Source organism: Rhinoderma darwinii, chromosome 11 (assembly GCF_050947455.1).
Source record: "Rhinoderma darwinii isolate aRhiDar2 chromosome 11, aRhiDar2.hap1, whole genome shotgun sequence".
Taxonomy (NCBI): domain Eukaryota; kingdom Metazoa; phylum Chordata; class Amphibia; order Anura; family Rhinodermatidae; genus Rhinoderma; species Rhinoderma darwinii.
Window position 1 is genome coordinate 14,290,754 of NC_134697.1, and position 20,644 is coordinate 14,311,397.

General features: G+C 43.0%; 1 protein-coding gene across 2 annotated transcripts in view; it reads right to left on the reverse strand.

Moving 5' to 3' along the window:
- Positions 1 to 384: 384 nt before the first annotated feature.
- ARMH3 (armadillo like helical domain containing 3) overlaps positions 385 to 20,644 on the reverse strand; it is a 40,773-nt gene continuing 20,513 nt past the window's right edge. For both annotated transcript variants that reach the window (XM_075843008.1, XM_075843009.1), the window contains exons 9-26: positions 19,579 to 19,635; positions 19,062 to 19,105; positions 17,029 to 17,089; positions 15,284 to 15,330; positions 14,871 to 14,946; positions 12,099 to 12,192; positions 11,909 to 12,010; positions 9,888 to 9,946; positions 8,190 to 8,255; positions 6,635 to 6,704; positions 6,300 to 6,360; positions 4,492 to 4,580; positions 4,254 to 4,336; positions 3,897 to 4,023; positions 2,976 to 3,051; positions 2,296 to 2,374; positions 2,028 to 2,144; positions 385 to 1,903 (exon numbers count right to left, since the gene is read on the reverse strand). In XM_075843008.1, the coding sequence (XP_075699123.1) occupies positions 1,811 to 1,903; positions 2,028 to 2,144; positions 2,296 to 2,374; positions 2,976 to 3,051; positions 3,897 to 4,023; positions 4,254 to 4,336; positions 4,492 to 4,580; positions 6,300 to 6,360; positions 6,635 to 6,704; positions 8,190 to 8,255; positions 9,888 to 9,946; positions 11,909 to 12,010; positions 12,099 to 12,192; positions 14,871 to 14,946; positions 15,284 to 15,330; positions 17,029 to 17,089; positions 19,062 to 19,105; positions 19,579 to 19,635 (1,401 nt within the window). In that variant the 3' untranslated portion in view covers positions 385 to 1,810. The remainder of the gene's footprint in view (positions 1,904 to 2,027; positions 2,145 to 2,295; positions 2,375 to 2,975; positions 3,052 to 3,896; positions 4,024 to 4,253; positions 4,337 to 4,491; positions 4,581 to 6,299; positions 6,361 to 6,634; positions 6,705 to 8,189; positions 8,256 to 9,887; positions 9,947 to 11,908; positions 12,011 to 12,098; positions 12,193 to 14,870; positions 14,947 to 15,283; positions 15,331 to 17,028; positions 17,090 to 19,061; positions 19,106 to 19,578; positions 19,636 to 20,644) is intronic.

A 20,644-nucleotide genomic window follows, 5' to 3' on the forward strand; every position in this document is an offset into this window, starting at 1 on the left:
CTTTCCATCCCCCAGTTTGAGAACACGTCCTCCCAATTTAACCCAGAACCGGGAGTCGTCTTCTATTGCTTTTCCGGTCTTTATGGGTGGAAAGTCCCAGGAGTCCATGTGATTTACCATCTGTGACCACCAGTCAGGTCCGTCAGTAGACGAGAGACAACGTGGTCACTGAGACAGGAAGTGAGGTCATTTGATTGACAGGCCATTTGGAGTAGGTGGCAGCACACCGGAAAATGAATGACTCACGTCACGTTACATCGCAGTTTGTATCGGTTTCATAAATAACATGTTGTTTTGCTATTGAACGTGGGTAGAACAAAGGAAGATGTAATAAATATAATAAAACCACCGCATAATAATAATAATAAAGATCATTGGTCAATATAAGTTAAAACAGAAATTCTGCTTTATTTCCATCTTTCTTGAACGTTCATTATATAAACATTGTTCACCCTGAATGAAGAACATCACATCCCCAGACAGCATCGCTCCCAAAGCAGTAAGAAACGTCGATCACAATAGAAATCCTAACATTCAGAAACAGAACGAAATAAAAACACAAATAAATAAAAAATATGCAAAAGAGCAGCTGGAAGACGTCATACGGTCAACATCTGTGATCAAAGCAACCAGATCTGTGTACAATCTGACCCAGATAAATGGAGCGAGTGAATTTGGCAGGCCCAGTCAAGGTACGTGGCTTGTGATTGGTAGATCTGTTCTTAACTTACTGCTGCCTTCAGGCCAGTAATCGGGATGATCCCTACACTGGATTATTACACTTCTATCTACTGTCAAACTTCAGAACAATTACAGTTCCATCCTCAAATAAAACGCACACGGCCTGAAAAGATTAATTTAAAGAAACACTCCGGACAAAACCGATACACTGTGCACTTGTCATAAGTGTAGTCAGAGTCTGAGGGGGCGGGGCATGACCCAAGGTTTCTCTCTTTGGTGTTCTTTAAATCCTTGTGGGGGTTAACTACAGATCTTATAAGGGGTTTCCCAGTTTAGAAACCCATTTCCATGCAGCCTTTTAGGGAATTCTAAGGTAATATAAGGGGGTCCCCGTTCAGGATTCTTATCTCTTGGCCATAGTTAGTGGGGAGAGGTTACAAAGAAAATTCTCTCTCTCTCTCTCTAAAGGACCTGTCCTGTTTAACAGAGACAACCCATTCATTTAATTGGGTGCAGTGTAATGCTTACTTTCCCCTGTGGTGGTGCTGCAGGGAAATTAAACACTTCCTGCCTGATTTCCACACACTTTGTGATCAGTTCTTACAAGTAGATTGTCCAAAGCAGACAACCCCTTTGATCTTGGACAGCAAAAATCTGGTAGGGGACATATTAGGGTTCACATAACAACCAATGAGAATACAGCCTTAATAAAGGCAAAAGTTAACATACATTAAAAAAAAAAATAATAATATTTTTTTCCATTTTAAGGTGGGACATACACAGAAATTAACGATGTTAACAGAATATTTTATTTATCACAATCCAAAGGGGAGAAACCAATTTCATATTGTGCTGCGGAATCCTCCAGCCCCTCCATCTGAAGCTCCGGAACGGGATTCATATTTATTGTAAAAATTCAAAAACAGAAAAGGAACATTTTTTTTAGATTTTCTTCGGATGACTCCCGGCTGTTCTCCACATCCTCCGCAGAGCTGGCACAGGGGCTGACTTCAATACTTGTCTGTCCATAATAATCAGGCCATGTTTTAAAGGAGAAATAAACACGAGTGTCGCCCCCTAGTGCAGGATGATGAACATTACTCCTGGTAGCTGCACATCTTGGGAGGTCTCAGGAGATGGTGGAGAATTCTTTCAGTAGTGTCTCTTGGCTCAGGGTGTTGAAGGCGAGATTTCTCCGCACATTGATACTAATTGATCGAGCCTGGAAGAAAAAAAAGTATCGGATATCGGATTATGTGAAATGAGGGGTGGGATATGGTGGCCAAAGTTAGGAATAGTCTTATAGGATGAGGATATTAATAATGTAAATTCATTGGAAAACTTACCAGCTCCTTAAAGAAAGTGGCTTCTTTATGCTGCTCAGAGTATCGTTCATACTGATCGAGTCCATCTTGAAGTTTTAAGGTCAGGGTGTCATAGTTGGAGCGTACGACTTCTAATACCTGTCGTTCACACAAAGTTTAAAGGGTGGGGGGGGGACTAAAACCCAAACATACATTATACGATTACAAACTCGATTACATTACCACGCGTGTCCACACCCCTGAGCAATAACTAACTCCGCCCCCGCTTAGAAAATAAAAAGGAGCGTACCTGATCCTCCGATAACTGTGAGATGTGATTCACAGCAGCATAGGACTCGATCTTTGGATTAAAGTGATTTATAATGGCCCTGGATAAAAGCAGAAATTGATATTAATACACAACTCTATCATGACAGGAGAATCACAGAAATCCCATATTGTATATTAGACCCATTCCCTCGACCAGGCCCACACTCACAAGGAGTAGAAAATGATTTCCAGACAATAGTGGCATCAGAAGAAGAATATGGGTTAAAAACAAAATATGAGGGGATGTCTCCTTTAAGATAAACGAATACACATGACGCCTGGAATAGATGGACACATCCATAGGAATGCATGGAGTAGAACTTTACATGCAACTAATGCCTGTACGACAGACGCGCAGAGATTGCCCTCCTCCGATTGCCTGACATTTCCTATTCACTTTTACTAGATTTTGGGCCAAGAATGAAAAAGTTACGCAGCAGCGGCATCATTCATTTTTAATTGCGCAACCCAATTTTGGCTGGAACGGTGCGACTGAAATCACAGGCAAGCCCTGGCCCAATACAGGGAAAAGGCCACGTGACCTTCCCGAAGTAGTAACTTGATAGTGGATGAGATTTTCTAAATTTAACCCAAATCAAGAGCAATAAAAGCTGCTGCTGCTGTACGGTCAGCGACTGATCACGAGCGCAGGTCTCATACCGGATATTGACCAACGCATGGGTCACTTTGCTGGCTGGTTCCTTCCACTGTCCCGCATTGGTAGAAAGACGAAGCACTAAAAAAAAAAAAAAAAGTAAATTACTATATAAATTAATGTCCGATAGATGCAGGTCCAAGCTCTGGGACCCACTCGTATCTCTACAACGGGGTCCCCGTTCTACCTTCTCTAACTCTCTGGCCACTGACTGACGAGGTGTTTGGGAGTGCGGAAACAGCAGAGCTCGTTGAGTATACTACAGCGTTATTGCGAGTAATAAACCTTTGGCGCAGCCTAATAGGCATATAGCATTGGCAGGCCTGGGCCTTTTGTTAGGCCCCCAGGTTGCCATGGCAATCCACCAGCTTTCTGTGATCGCATTGCCGGGCACCAATGGGGTGACAGAGCGAGCCGAGCCAAAAACCATGACATCCTAAGAACATTGCAATTGGGACGTAATAATCCAGCTGGAGTCCAGGGATAAGGAGTAGGGACAATCCTTCCATCTTACCGTATACCGGCCAAATCATGTGGGAGATGAACTCACTCAAGATTTCAGCCTTTGTTGGGCTCTGTTCCTACTACGATTGAGCCCCTCCTTGGAGGTATACTACGTTGGGAGTATTTCCTGGCGTATACCTCCGAGGGAAAGCTGTGACGTATACCACTGTAAAGGCAAACCGTTGCGTACGTCGCCTATAGCCGCCTATGTTAAACAGAACAGATTATGCTTTTCTGAACGGTTGTACCGGCCTAACGGATACCAAAGGGACAACCTATTGGCTTCCGCCGGGTGAATGCAGTCCTATGGGTACTTATGGCGTACGCACTAGGAGCTTTTCCGGCACATAACCCGATCATAGGCTTAAACGCAATGGGAACAGAGACCTATGAACTCTAGTCACCGCCATGTCAGTTCTTACCCATAGAGTAAAGGTTGTCAAAAATCTGATGCATGCGGATGATTTCATAATATAACTCGTCATAGCTGCTGGGGGTTGGAAGGAAAGTGTCTCCGTAGGTGATAAACATATTAAAAAGATTGACCACCTGTAAAAGCAAAGAAAAAAAAAAATATATATAGCGTTTAGAATCGAGGACAAAGAAGAATCCTAAAGAAACCCCACGTATTACAATGTGTCAGAGATTACAATTACAGAGACGGGATTGATGTAATGGAGGATGATGAGGGTGATGGACATTCCAGATGGGAGAATGAATGCAAGCCTGACCGGCCACAGAGACGTCAGAGTATATATCATGTATACAGCGATACTCACCATCAACGCCAGAGTGAAGATGTTGTGTCTGGCCAGGAGAACGGTCTCGTAGGACATGACGAACTTCAACAAATTTATCAGAGCTGCAAAGAACAGAAACGAGGTAAGAGTCGATGTTAAGAGAATCAACTGCCGGAGAAGCGATCGGGATTCATGGGCAAGTTTCTGGCGGACTAAAGGTCCCAGGAATCCCTGAGAATCCAAATATGAGTAATCCACCCATTAGGATGGGACGTACCTCCCCACAGCTCCCTCCAGGTATAATGCAGCCGCACCCGGCACTTCTTCTGGTAACACAGGAGTTTGTGAATAATCTGTATACAACGTCTACAATGACAGAACACAATCCTGGTTATTTACCTACATCGCTGTTCAGACAGCGATAAAAGGATCACATATAGGTTAATATACATCAGTGGTCACCTAAAAGAGTAACTCCGGGCAAATACTGAAAAGTCTGCTTTTGCCTTAAAGGGAACCGGTCACCAGCATTTCACCTGTTGAACTCCCCCCACCCCTCGCTGGCCGCTGCGGTCAACAGTTCATTGCCGTTATCCCCTCTCCGATACTCCTCTGAACGTAAAGAACGGTCAAACATTTTGCGCCTTTTATGGTAATAATCCGGCAGTCTCGTTTGTTCTTCCTCTTATGCCCGCCCACCGCGGAAAACTGGCCCGCCCTATATGACGAAATATTGTCTGAGATAGAGCGCATGCGCCCATCATGTATTGTCCGACACCCTTCCCTGCTTCAACTGGGCCTCAAATCTAAGTTACTGCGCGTGCGCGCTAGGGTGTCCAGTTGAACGCGCGCACCAGAACATCGATGTGCAAGCACAGGTTTTCGTGTGTGCTGGGGGGAGGCGAGGAGCTGTCAATCAAAAGTAAGGAGGCGGGGTTAACATGGAAAGGCTTGAGGAATGAAGATATGACTTCTGCTCATTAACATACGGAGCGGGAACACAAAAAAAAAACAAAAAACTGAATACTAAAGCTACAGAGCCGACTTAGAAAATGATTTTTGACCCACATCCACCAGGTATTGCTGGTTTAATAGGTGAAAAGCTGGCGACAGGTTCCCATTCAGTCTTGGCACTCTACATCCATCATCATCATTATTATTATTATTATTCCTGTTGCTGCCGATTTTGTGATCTCTCGCTATCCCCTATCAGACTAGAACAAAATAATATTAGCTCCTATGTGCAGAAATTTTTTACTTCCCCTTTCCCATCCCTTGGTTGAACTTGTGTCTTTTTTCAACCGTACAAACTATGTAACTGTGTAACAAGCTCCATTGGCAAAAGTCGCTCCCGTGTGGCTCATGACAACTGGCCAAATAATCATCCCCAACAGTAGAAGGGTGTGTGATCTTGGAACTTGTTAAGTGGAGTTTTTGGCCAGAGGTTCACTTAAAATAAATTCTAAAAACTTAGTTAAGCAAGTCAATCAGTGTAAGGGTATGTGCACACACACTAATTACGTCCGTAATTGACGGACGTATTTCGGCCGCAAGTCCTGGACCGAACACCGTGCAGGGAGCCGGGCTCCTAGCATCATACTTATGTACGACGCCAGGAGTCCCTGCCTCTCCGTGGAACTACTGTCCCGTACTGAAAACATGATTACAGTACGGGACAGTTGTCCTGCAGAGAGGCAGGGACTCCTAGCATCGTACATAACTATGATGATAGGAGCCCGGCTCCCTGCAGTGTGTTCGGTCCGGTACTTGCGGCCGAAATACGTCCGTCAATTACGGACGTAATTAGTGTGTGTGCACATACCCTAATAGTGCCATGACCCCAAGTGTCAGGGTTACACCGTTCCGGGAGCCCAAGTGTCAGGGTTAAAACTACATCCTTACGGGAGAGTTAGGGTTGCGTCGTTCCAGGACCCTAAGTGTCAGTTTGCCATTGTTCTGGACATAATTTTTTTTTTTTTTTAATCTATACTGACAAGGGTTTTGTTATTCAACAGACACTTTGTATGGCCGGCCTCCCTGGTGATGAACCGCCTGCGTGACATCCATTGTGTGTGAGAAACTTACACATACAAGTCCATAGGAAACTCCTTCATCATGTGGGTGACTATAAATTCCACCATCAGATCTATAAGAAAAGAAAAGAGGATGAGCCAAGTGTGTGACCCCAAAATAGCCCCATTACATACACAGGTCTCCCATATTGGTCCTGCTGCGTTCACATGAGGATTACATATTTCTCACTTATCTTGGATTTTTATAAATAGATAATAAATCTCAGGGATAATTACAATTCTAAAATCCCACCGTGCACATGGGGGGGGGGGGGGGGGGACATGGAATTTTAGAAGTTTAAATCAGATATTGAGAGAATACAGAAGACGGAGAATGAAGTCGCTCACCTAGCACAGCGCACACCAGCGGTCGGCAGGGTATGTTCTTGTCTGCTGCTTTTTTCCGATGCCTCATGGGCTGCAAAGATTTGGAGAACAAGAAATGGAAAGTGAACCTTGAGAGATCCATCAGAAAGTCAGCGCTGAGAAATGTTCAGTCTGGTGCGGCCTCCAGAAGAATCAGATATGACCTCAGGATTAAGGGCGGATTTACACGAACGTGCCTTTCACACGCGTCGCATGGACCTATGCCAGTCTATGGGGGCGTGCAGACTGTCAGTAATTTTTGGCAAGCGTGAGTCCGCTGTGTAAAACTCATGACAGGTCCTTTGTTTCGGCGTTTTTCGCGCATCACGCACCCATTGAAGTCAATGGGTGCGTGAAAATCACGCATGCCACACGGTGGTACCTCCGTGTGACGCGCGTGATTGGCGCAACAGCAGTAAAACTATGAATGTAAACAGAAAAGCACCACGTGCTTTTCTGTTTACAAACATACAAACAGAGTGTCATAATAATGGCGGCTGCGCGAAAATCACGAAGCCACGCATCATACGGGGCTGACACACGGTGCTGTCAAGTGCCTTTTCCGCGAGCAAAACGCACACGTTCGTGTAAATTCGCCCTAACACAGTTTGTTCTGCAGTTCTCAGAGGAACCCGAAGAAAATCTGTCTATTCGATTAGAAATCTCAGTTTCAACTACCTGGAATTTACTTAAAGGGGTTTTCCAGGGACACTAAAATTTTCGGTACAGGCAGCGCACGAGCACTGAGGAATAGCATGAACGCGAAGAAAATGGGGCGGGCATTGAGGCGTAAGAAAATAATTGAACGGGGTGGGTATTGAGGAGGCTGTGGACCAATAGGATGCCTCAAACCCGGGACTTCTGACATACACTTGGGTTTGAGGCATCCTATTGGTCCACAGCCTCCTCAATGCCTGCCCCACTCATTCTTTGCTTATGCTTCAATGCCAGCACCATTTTCAACGAGTTCATATTGGAGGAGGGAGGAGGAGGAGGAGAAGAAGAAGAAATGTGTTGCAATATGACTTCAGGATCAGACAACACAGGGTTTATTTGTAGTCTGTTACCATAGCGACACAAGTCACTATTTGCAACGTTGATTCCGTTTTATTTAAGATGCATTAAAGCAATAATAAAAAACTAAAATTGGTTGTGAAGGCGGACTATCCCTTTAAAACATTCTATATTTAGGAAAACTGTCCCTAGTCCCAATACAGCTGTGTTCATGGTAACATTTCTTGTCTGTATAAGCCAATAGGATGCTAGCCAGCATGCTGAACTACATGTAACTGGCACCTTATATAAACCTTATCTGTGTGCAATGATCATACTAAGCAGCCACCCCCTCCTGAAGGGTCGGTGTGAGTGGATCAGTATTTTGCACCGGTGCTACTTCCTCCATTGTAGCTGGTCTGCATCCTGCTGGGAACTAGTATATAACCTGCCCTTGTATCACCAAGTGCGGCCCTTTTCAGTGATATTTTGTACATTTTATCTAATTTTCATTGATTTCCAGTTCTAAAGTGAACACACTCACCATCCTGTGGAGGTTCACACGGAAGTTCATGTTGTCGTCATGTAGGAAGGAGTTGGCATACTGGTCCTGTGCGGACACAAAACGTGTGAATGTTAATCTATAAGGGCTCATTCAGACCAGCGTGTACCTCGTCTGTGTGCTGTGCGTCAAAATAACTGACAGCACACGGTCACATTCATTTCAATGGGGCCATTCACACATGCGTGAGTTTTGACGCAGCGAGAGTCCGTTGCGTGAAACTCACTGCATGTCCTATATTGGTGCGTTTTGCGCACCTAGTCGCCCATTGAAGTCTATAGGCACGTGAAGACCACGGACAGCACACGAACGACATATGTGTGCTGTCCGTGTTTCACACATCAATTACTAAAGAAAAGCAGAGAGAAAAAAATTAATTGCTTGCACAGATGTGAAAAACGCATGCCACACTGATGCCAATACGCAACGCACACGGACATGAAATATAGGAATATGTTGCCTTTTTTACACCCACAAATTGGACACGCTCTTCTGAATGTAGCCTAAGGCCTTATTCACATGAGCGTATTTCACGTCCAGGTTACGCGCTTTAAAACAATGGACGTCACACGGACCTATGCAATTCAAAGGGGCCATTCAGACATTGTGTTTTTCATGCAGCGTGCGTCCGACGCGTGAAACTCACTGCATGTCCTGTTCTTTTGCGTGCATTTTTTGCACGCATCACGCACCCATTGAAGTCAATGGGTGTGTGAATATCACGGACAGCACACGGACGTCATCCGTGTGCTGTCTGTGATTCACGCAACAGTTGCTAAATAAATGAGAAAAAGAAAAAACACCTTGAGTTTTTTGTCCCGACGTAAAAAAAAAAACTAAAAATAAATAAGAGGCGACATACGTGCGTCAAAAACGCAGGCGCGCACTGTACATGGATTTCACACGGAACTGTAATGTGCGCAAAACGGACACGCTTGTGTGAATAGGGCCTAAGGGTCCATTCACAGGGTGCGGCCAAATCTAGTTTTTCACAAAATTGAGGGGAAATTTAATGGCAAAGACCAAGATTTCACCGCATCGCATAAATAGACCCTTACAATACAACATGTGCGTCCTGTGTTTAAGCTCGCCAAGAACCATCAATCACGTCATTGAGGACTGCAGCAATTTGACATCGCAGGCGTGTGACATTACGGCTCAAATTTACTAAGCAGCTTACACCAGGTTTTGGTGTAAACTGGGCCAAGAATATATTGCGAATGGTGACATGCGATAAATTTGTGCAAAAAATTGGGGCTTTTCATCACTCGCCAATTTTGAAAGTGATGTGTAAAGTGCGCTGGGTTTCCAAGGAGACACTTTACGTCAAATTAATTAAATAGCCGAAAATGCGCCAAATGGATTAGGAGGTTTGCGCCTTTTTAGAAATTTAGCACAAATTAAGACAACTATCTCCTTTACTAAGACCGGCGAAAGAGCCGCTAGTTTTAGTAAATGTGGGGAAAAAGTCACTGCAGCCTAATCCATACCCAGACCGGACAGAAACCTACAGCAAACCGTGCAGCAAAGAGAACTATTATAGGAGAGATTGACTAACGTATTAGGGGTGTGTCTGCCAACACAGTGTTGACGGTTTCCAAAACCAACCAGCAGAATTATGAATGCAGCTCTGGAGTATAATACAGGATGTAACTCAAAGAAGGCTAAAATCTGACTTACCTCAGCAATACAGGTTAAGATGATTAGACAGAGCTTGCCGCTATGAAGCCGATGTTCATCTACAACACATAAGACATGACTGAGTACGAGATCCCATCGGAGGCCCCCCCTTTACGCCCTACGTTCATCATGTACGTACACGATAAATGTGTTAATAGAGCGCCATTAGCCCGACGCAGAAGGAAAGATCGTCCTTTAGGTCTCCATTGGGAAGGTATTTATCAGCTATTCTATTCTGAAGGATCCCACAAAACTACTGCATGGTATTTGTTTTTTTAACATTAGAGCCTCTGGGTGACAGGTCGCAGGTATACATTAGACGTCTACATTGGGAAGTTCAGTTAACGTCAGGATAATCCCAACGCCGGAGTCCTCTGGCAGAATATTGGACGCACTCTACCCGTGGACGTCGGCCCTGGGGAAGCTCCTGACATCACTGTCCGGGAGATTTCCCAGGGCCAAAGTCTGCGTAAGGGGATTCCCTAGGATTGTAGTCCCTGGCAGAGACAAATGAAACAAAAATAGAGATCGATACGGTATGCAGGACGGTAGTGAGAATAATATGACCAGTGTAAGCAATAGCTGATGGCCCGTGTGGAACAACAGACGGCAATTGGTGGGGGTTAGACCTTCACCGATCATATAATGATGGCGTTAAAGAAACTGTCACCACATTATAAGTGCCCTGTCTCCTACATAAGGAGATGGGCGCTGTAATGTAGGTGACAGTAATGCTTTTTATTTTTAAAAAAAACAATCTATTTTCACCACTTTATTAGCGATTTTAGCTTTATGCTAATGAGTTGCTCAATGGACAACTGTGCATGTTTTACTATTGACCAAGTGGGCGTTGTACAGAGGAGTGTATGAGGCTGACCAATCAGTGACCAATCAGCTTCATACACTTCTCCCCATTCTTTTAGGCAGCGCATAGGGATCCTTTTAGATCACTATGTGCTGTCTTATACTAACACATTAACGATACTGAAGTGTTTAGGCAGTGAATAGACATTCCACGGGATGTCTATTCACAATCCCGGCACTTCGTTACTGTTTCTATGGTAGTTACAGCAGAGCAAACGTAATCTCGCGGGATTACGCTGTAAATGACAGGTTACAATGAGATCACGCTTCCTCTGCTGTAAGTACCACAGAAACAGTAACAAAGTGCAGAGATTGTGAATAGACATCCCGGGGAATGTCTATTCACTGTCTAAACACTTCAGTATCGTTAATGTGTTAGTATAAGACAGCACATAGTGATCTAAAAGGATCCCTATGCGCTGCCTAAAAGAATGGGGAGAAGTGTATGATTGGTTAGCCTCATGCACTCCTCTGTACAACGCCCACTTGGTCTAAAGTAAAAACACGCCCACTTGGCCATTAAGCAACTCATTAGCATAAATCTAAAATCGCTAATAAAGTGGTGAAAATAAATCGTTTTTCTAAATAAAAAGCATTACGGTCACCTACATTACAGCGCCGATCTCCTTATGTAGGAGACAGGGCACTAATAATGTGGTGACAGAGCCTCTTTAAATGAAAAGCCCAGAAAACCCCATTAAGACAAGTGTCAGCACAGCTATAGCTTGATAGAGATGGGGGATCAGCGGCTGTCAGACACCTCTGATCTCCAGGTGAAACATAGGATCAGGCATGCAGTAATTGGCCGTTCTACCATGATACACGTAGGAAAGTGACCTGCCAAAATCCGCAGAATTGTGTGACATTTCTCTAATGTGTTCAGTCAGCGTCAGAAGAGGTCAGGTGACTAACCGTACGGGTGGACGGGGACCGCTGCTGAAGTCCCTGGTGATTGTTTTTTAATCACTGTGGTTAGTGGTCAGCAAGTCCTCAAATGAAGCATTACCTGGCACTCAGAATTGTATAGATGACCATAGACATAATGCTCCCCCGATGTTAGAGAAAACATGGATCTTACTGGATGGATTTTTCCTGTCCAAGCCTTTTGCTCCCCTCCAAGAGATAAGCGGCATCATATGTAGATTCCCATCATTTACCTTTTGTATCTTGCATCACAATGGAGCTGTATTTCAGGAAGGTAATGAGCAGATTACTCGACTGGACATCAGCATCAAGGGGCAGCTCCACCGGACCGATGACTGCGGGACAACAAATATTATTTCATCCACATAGATTTAAAAATGACCGTATATAAAAGGCAGGGCAGGATATAAATGCCTACTATACCATCTGAGGAAGGAGACGTTGTACCCAGCGGGGTCGTGGGTGTAGTTGGGAGAGGGGTGGTTGGTACCGTAACTAACCCCATCTCAGGATGACTCTAAGTACAAGTCAAAAAGGGGGACACGTTAAAGAAATAATCATAAATACATACCGCATATCCATAGTATATATATATTTATGAGATAGTGTCCCTTTAATGGATATTTCATGACCTATTATCAGGATCGATAACACTTCGTTCCTTTAAATAAGCTAGGGTTTAGTCTTGATTAAAAAAATCACATGCCGTTTTGTGTATGCAGCTCTGTGTGTCCACAATTAGACTACAACCCTTTTGTGTAGTCTGATCCGGTTATCACGGCCTCCTCTCTGTCTGCTCATCAATGTACAGACAGTTAGGGTATGTTCACACGGCCAAATTTCAGACGTATACGAGGCGTATTATGCCTCGTTTTACGTCTGAAAATAGGGCTGCAATACGTCGGCAAACATCTGCCCATTCATTTGAATGGGTTTGCCGACGTACTGTGCAGACGACCTGTAATTTACGCGTCGTCGTTTGACAGCTGTCAAACGACGACGCGTAAATGGACTGCCTCGGCAAAGAAGTGCAGGACACTTATATACATTATATGCGGGACACTTATATACATTATATGCGGGACACTTATATACATTATATGCAGGACACTTATATGCATTATATGCGGGACACTTATATACATTATATGCAGGACACTTATATACATTATATGCGGGACACTTATATACATTATATGCAGGACACTTATATACATTACATGCGGGACACTTCTATACATTATATGCGGGACACTTATATACATTATATGCAGGACACTTATATACATTATATGCGGGACACTTATATACATTATATGCAGGACACTTATATACATTATATGCAGGACACTTATATACATTATATGCGGGACACTTATATACATTATATGCGGGACACTTATATACATTATATGCGGGACACTTATATACATTATATGCGGGACACTTATATACATTATATGCGGGACACTTATATACATTATATGCAGGACACTTATATGCATTATATGCGGGACACTTATATACATTATATGCAGGACACTTATATACATTATATGCGGGACACTTATATACATTATATGCAGGACACTTATATACATTATATGCGGGACACTTATATACATTATATGCGGGACACTTATATACATTATATGCAGGACACTTATATACATTATATGCGGGGCACTTATATACATTATATGCGGGACACTTATATACATTATATGCGGGACACTTATATACATTATATGCAGGACACTTATATGCATTATATGCGGGACACTTATATACATTATATGCAGGACACTTATATACATTATATGCAGGACACTTATATACATTATATGCAGGACACTTATATACATTATATGCGGGACACTTATATACATTATATGCGGGACACTTATATACATTATATGCGGGACACTTATATACATTACATGCGGGACACTTCTATACATTATATGCGGGACACTTATATACATTATATGCGGGACACTTATATACATTATATGCGGGACACTTATATACATTATATGCAGGACACTTATATACATTATATGCAGGACACTTATATACATTATATGCGGGACACTTATATACATTATATGCGGGACACTTATATACATTATATGCGGGACACTTATATACATTATATGCGGGACACTTATATACATTATATGCGGGACACTTATATGCATTATATGCGGGACACTTATATGCATTATATGCGGGACACTTATATACATTATATGCAGGACACTTATATACATTATATGCGGGACACTTATATACATTATATGCGGGACACTTATATACATTATATGCGGGACACTTATATACATTATATGCGGGACACTTATATACATTATATGCGGGGCACTTATATACATTATATGCGGGACACTTATATACATTATATGCGGGACACTTATATACATTATATGCGGGACACTTATATACATTATATGCAGGACACTTATATGCATTATATGCGGGACACTTATATACATTATATGCAGGACACTTATATACATTATATGCGGGACACTTATATACATTATATGCGGGACACTTATATACATTATATGCAGGACACTTATATACATTATATGCGGGACACTTATATACATTATATGCGGGACACTTATATACATTATATGCAGGACACTTCTTTGCCACGAAATTTGAGCCGTTCTTCATTGAAATCAATGAAGAGCAGCTCAAGGTTTACGAGCGTCTCAGACGGCTCGCAAATTACGAGGAGGAGCATTTACGTGTGAAACGAGGCAGCTGTTAACAGTCTGTCTTTTCACACGTAACTGCCTCTCAGCGTGTGAACATACCCTTAGAGTGGAAGGAGGGAGCGCAGTAACACATGACTGCCGGCTCAGACTACACACAGGGTTTGTTTGTAGTCTGTAACCATGGAGACACAAAGGTCTGCATAGGCGCTGTAGACGGTAGGTGACTTTTGCCATTAAAAGTTTGGTTGCAATGTTGAAAATGCCCTTCAAAATATATTTTTTCTCCTTATAGGCTTGGACTGTCCATTATAAGTGCACCACAACAGTCCCCGACTTCAGCACGCTGCACATAAATAAACATGATACTGCCTCATAAATATATTTGTCCCGTAGCCATGTAATACACAGTAATATTTTAAAAGCCAATGAGGATGTATTATAGACTGACCTGTGCCAGGACAGTGATGAAGTTCCTATTGAGATGTACGGCTTCATAAAGTGCTAGTAAAATGGCTTCATTGGTTCTGTTCAAGACAAAACAACCGCAGTCAGAGAGTAAAATAAAAACAGGCTGAATGGAATGAGAAAAAAAAAAGTCCAGGAACAGCGCCACCCTTGTCCTATTGGCCGTGTCTGGTATTGCAGCTTAGCCCCAATGGGGTCGGATAAGTTAAATAGTATTCTATGAGACCCTAGCGCGTGCGTGTGTGTGTGTGTGTGTGTGTGTGTGTGTGTGTGTGTGTGTGTGTGTGTGTGTGTGTTTCAAAGGACGGTAGATCGCAAATTGCACAGGTAACAGATGTGTGCAGGGATATGGAATAAGTTGTGATATACTGCTTAAATAGCACAAAGGAAACTTACTGTACAGAGATTTTTTCGTCCGCATCTGCTATGAACATACTGCCTACCTGTGGAAACAAAGAGAATTGCAACTGCTCAGGTCATTGTATTATATGGGAATTACTTGGTCAGCTGCTTCTAAACTCCCCGTCAGTCCGATATAGCTCCTGTGGAAATATAAGACTAGAATTTGGGACGACTGTTTGCAGGTCAGATCCCATGAAACATCATCGTAACTAATCTTGTTAAATTGGACACGTTTAAAGCCAAAAGCAAGCAGTTCAGATTTTCTCGCTTTTTTTTCCAGTATACTTTCTGCATCACATTTTCAACATCTCTGCTTGCTGTCATTCAATAGGAACCTTCATGGTTTACTCCCAAGGGATAAAAACCTGTCCTGGTCATGTGATTGTCACCAAGGTGCAGGACTAGTTAGGGTCTAATCACACTGTTGGAGGTATATTTTGTGAGTATTCCCCCCATGTACACCCCTGACTGATGCCACTGTATAGGAATTAAGTGTCATCTGTCGCCAATAGCTATTAGAAAGACGTATACCACGCGTTTTATTGTGGAATGCCGCTGCATGGAATAGCGCAGCAGACTGCGCCATGCCATACAGTAAAAAAAAAAAAAAGAAGGTATATCAACGTATACCAGCCCAATGGAGGCCAAAATGACACTCTGTCGAGTGATTGTGGGCCTATGGATATGCTGAACATATGCGCTGTCAGCTGTCATGCCCAGAGGATACTGCAAACATTGTGTGGATTCAACCTGTCACAGTACATGCATCAGAGCCGTGCCTTGTAAGAAGTCGTGCACCTGTGTCCATCACATGACCAGGACTGATATTATATAAGGAGAACAAGCAGAGATCTCGCAAACCTTTAAGTAAGACCTCCAGTGATAACACAACTTCCCATGTCTGCACCCCCCACCTGGCTGTATACTGAACTACACTTCTTTTCTATATACTGTACTTACTTTTTGAACTGCTGCCTTGTCTGCGCTTAGAAAAAGCCTCCATCTTGATTCTTAGGTTTCCCCAGCTTTCTCTTCCTCTCTGCTTTGCTATCAATCCTATGATGCTTCAGCACAGCATCACATGACCAGCTACAGACCATACCATTTCTGATGATAGAAGTTTCTGTCCCGTCCCCCCAATGTAATACTAGTGGGGTACAGGAATTGCTGAAGCCTGTGATGGGTGACACATAGATCTCCATAGACTCAAGAAGAGAAAGTAGTCACGAGTCAGATTCCCACTGCTGCTAAGCAACCGTCACAGTCTGGTATATAGAGATAAAGAACAAGGGAGAGACTGACGCATGGAACACCAGAATGGAGCACATGGGAAAGTTTCGTTTTGGCCGGAGTGTCCCTTTAAGAATTGATGCAGAAAGTATATTAGAGAACTGTATAACTTTTCATTATGCCAAGAGCAACCTTTATTTGCTGTAACTGTAATACCCCTTTAAGATGAAGCTCATCTAAGCTGTGGAATCCTCCATATAAGAAGAAGCTTTAGTTATGAAGTGTCTAGAAGTCAGGTACCCAATTCTATCAAGACTCTGCTTGTTGAAGAACTCGCCCCAGATTAGTGCGAGTGATGACGTCATCACCGCAGTTCAGAATATGACAGCAGAGGTATATACAGCCCTACCAGTCTTCTCCTCTCTGTGATGGTCTGTAATTGCCCCCACCCCAAGATTGTCATTATCCGGCCGTGAACTGCTGCATTTGTAGATTTTTAGGTTACTCACCATACTCGTCAAGGCAGAGAAGAAGCCGGTTTGGGTCTCCTCCTCCTTGTCCCGGTATTGACTGAGAGAAAATAATTGTAAGATTACTAAATATAATGTGTCCGAGCGAAGGATCAGAGGTCTGACCAGCCTATATAAACGTCGACTCCATATGGAAACGTCGACTCCATATGGAAACGTCGACTCCATATGGAAGCGTCGACTCCATATGGAAGCGTCGACTCCATATGGAAGCGTCGACTCCATATGGAAGCGTCGACTCCATATGGAAGCGTCTACTCCATATGGAAGCGTCGACTCCATATGGAAGCGTCTACTCCATATGGAAGCGTCTACTCCATATGGAAGCGTCTACTCCATATGGAAGCGTCTACTCCATATGGAAGCGTCTACTCCATATGGAAGCGTCTACTCCATATGGAAGCGTCTACTCCATATGGAAGCGTCTACTCCATATGGAAGCGTCTACTCCATATGGAAGCGTCTACTCCATATGGAAGCGTCTACTCCATATGGAAGCGTCTACTCCATATGGAAGCGTCTACTCCATATGGAAGCGTCTACTCCATATGGAAGCGTCTACTCCATATGGAAGCGTCTACTCCATATGGAAGCGTCTACTCCATATGGAAGCGTCTACTCCATATGGAAGCGTCTACTCCATATGGAAGCGTCTACTCCATATGGAAGCGTCTACTCCATATGGAAGCGTCTACTCCATATGGAAGCGTCTACTCCATATGGAAGCGTCTACTCCATATGGAAGCGTCTACTCCATATGGAAGCGTCTACTCCATATGGAAGCGTCTACTCCATATGGAAGCGTCTACTCCATATGGAAGCGTCTACTCCATATGGAAGCGTCTACTCCATATGGAAGCGTCTACTCCATATGGAAGCGTCTACTCCATATGGAAGCGTCTACTCCATATGGAAGCGTCTACTCCATATGGAAGCGTCTACTCCATATGGAAGCGTCTACTCCATATGGAAGCGTCTACTCCATATGGAAGCGTCTACTCCATATGGAAGCGTCTACTCCATATGGAAGCGTCTACTCCATATGGAAGCGTCTACTCCATATGGAAGCGTCTACTCCATATGGAAGCGTCTACTCCAAATGGAAGCGTCTACTCCATATGGAAACGTCTACTCCATATGGAAACGTCTACTCCATATGGAAACGTCTACTCCATATGGAAACGTCTACTCCATATGGAAACGTCTACTCCATATATACTCCTTTCTAAAGATCAACCTAAATAGGAACCAAAAAAAGCTTAAAATGGAAACGATTACCAGACCGACCCCTTTAGGAAACAGCATTTATGAGACGATCTTTCTGAATCACGTCAGGGGTCGCTACAGTAAATTCTAAATGGGGTGTTAAACTCCGGTTTGGGGTGCCATTTTGAAGTGCGCACTCTATTCAAATGCATGTTCCTCTCGGTCTGATTGGCTGCGAGGCACCGCATGGTCCAGGCCGTAGATGCTCTTAAAGGGGCCTGACTGGTAATTTTTTTGACGATCACAGATGGGTCGATGTCTCAATAAGAACAATCTGCGGCACATCAGCCGGTCAGTCAAAACCCATTGTACTCCTGGGACATGAACGTTGAACGCCATCCTTCTGTTTTCTATGAATTAGGAATATTATGTTTATATTAAAGATTTTCTAACAAGCTCATTATCCTCCCACGACAAGCTGTGACTCTCATCAGGCCACGTATTGCAGCATGCTGCGCTTTCCTAAGCAGTCCGGCGCCGCAAAAAGAAAAAAACTTATACCATATGATATACAATGGTGGCATTTATCCAATGGTGGTCTATGGGTGACGCACGCAACGGTGTGGCAGCCCTCGGAGTGATACATTCCGAGTATTTCCAGACTCATGTTTAATGGACGTCTTAAATGCAGACCATTGCGCTCTCATCAATGTGCGCAGACATCTAGTGACTCCACAACCCTCCTATAAAGACATGAGCCATAACAATACAGACAGATAAAACGCGGTGCCGCTCTGTGTACATACGTGTTGTATTCAATTAACGCACGGGCAATTACCAGTCCCATTCCCTAGAATAATAACAAGATGGTATTACTACAATATAGGATATAATTATGTGAAGGAATAATCAACAAGATTAAAAGGGTAGCTAAACTTTTCAAATGTCATAGTGACATGTCAGAAGTTTTGATCAGTGGTGGGGGGGGGGGGGGTCAAGGGACGGAGACCCCCAGCGATCTCTACAATGAAGTGGCAGAGTCGCTCGGGTGAATGGGGCCGCTTAGTTTCTGATCGGCTTCCCCAGAGCGATGTACAGGCTCAATAGAAAGTCTATGAGTCCATACACTGCCCGCGCAGCTTTTCGAGGAAAGTCGATCAGAAACAAAGCGGCACATCGCTCAACTGATCGCTTCTGCAGCTTTGTTTTAGCGACCGGTGGGGGTCTCAGTGCTTGGACCCCCGCCGATCAAAACTTCTGGCATGTCAAAATGTTTTTCAAACGTTTAGTTCCCCTTTAAGAGGACACCAATATTGTACTTACATTCAAAGTCCCCTCATCATCCACGATGGACAACTTGACAATGTACGGGTTCACAGACTGGAAGGTAAGGAGCAGAGGAATGGATTACTACAGAGCGGAGATAATAGACATTGCATTCATCAAAAATAGACAGAAATCTTTCCACATCAAGACAAAGAAACATATTTAAAAACGTGAAGTCAATTTTTTTTCTTAATAAATCAATGTTTTATCAGATTTTAAACAACTTTTAAATTATTTTTCATTAGAAAAAAAGTTTGACTTTTTAAGATACAGCTTCTATGTTTCCTGTATACATAGAAGCTGTATTGTTCTGTCAAAGCCGATTCCGTCAGGTCAGCTGCACTGACGGCTCAGCTGAAAGCGGGGCCTGCGTGTCTAAGTTTATGAAGAGAGGGACGCAGGACCAGCTTGCAGCGAGAGAACCGACAGCCGCAGCTTTGACCGTACAATACAGCCTCTATCTATACAGGATACATGGAAGCTGGAAGTCATTTTTTTTTTTTTTTTATCTATTTAAAATCAGATAAAACATTGATTTAAAAAAAAAGAACAATTTGTTTAAAAAAAAGTAAAACATTTTTAACATTAAAGTCCTAAGACATAAAATAGACACAATTGGTATCCTTATGACCGAAACAACCTGTACAATATATTAAAAAAAAAAATTATTTTTTTTTTTTTAAATGCTAGTTATTTACAAATCATTATTACAAATACAAAAAGACGCAAAAATAAAACATATTACATCCCTTTCTCCCACCCTCTAGTCTTTTGTGCATCCATTTTTTCAATTTTATTTTTCTGGAAAACAATATACAAAAATTTTTCTAAACATCATTTACGATGATCAGTGTAAAAAGATGTGAAACTGCAACAGGTTTTTTTTAATAGGTGTAAAACTCCAAGCAACCGAATCCTGGTGACACTTACAGTAAAAAAATGGGTTTGGCAGACGACCAGAGCGCCAACGAAACCTGGTGGAATCTTGTCCAAGGGGCTAATGAGATCCGGCCATTTCACTTACGGATTAAGTGCCAGTATTACGCGGGGATGTCTGACTCAC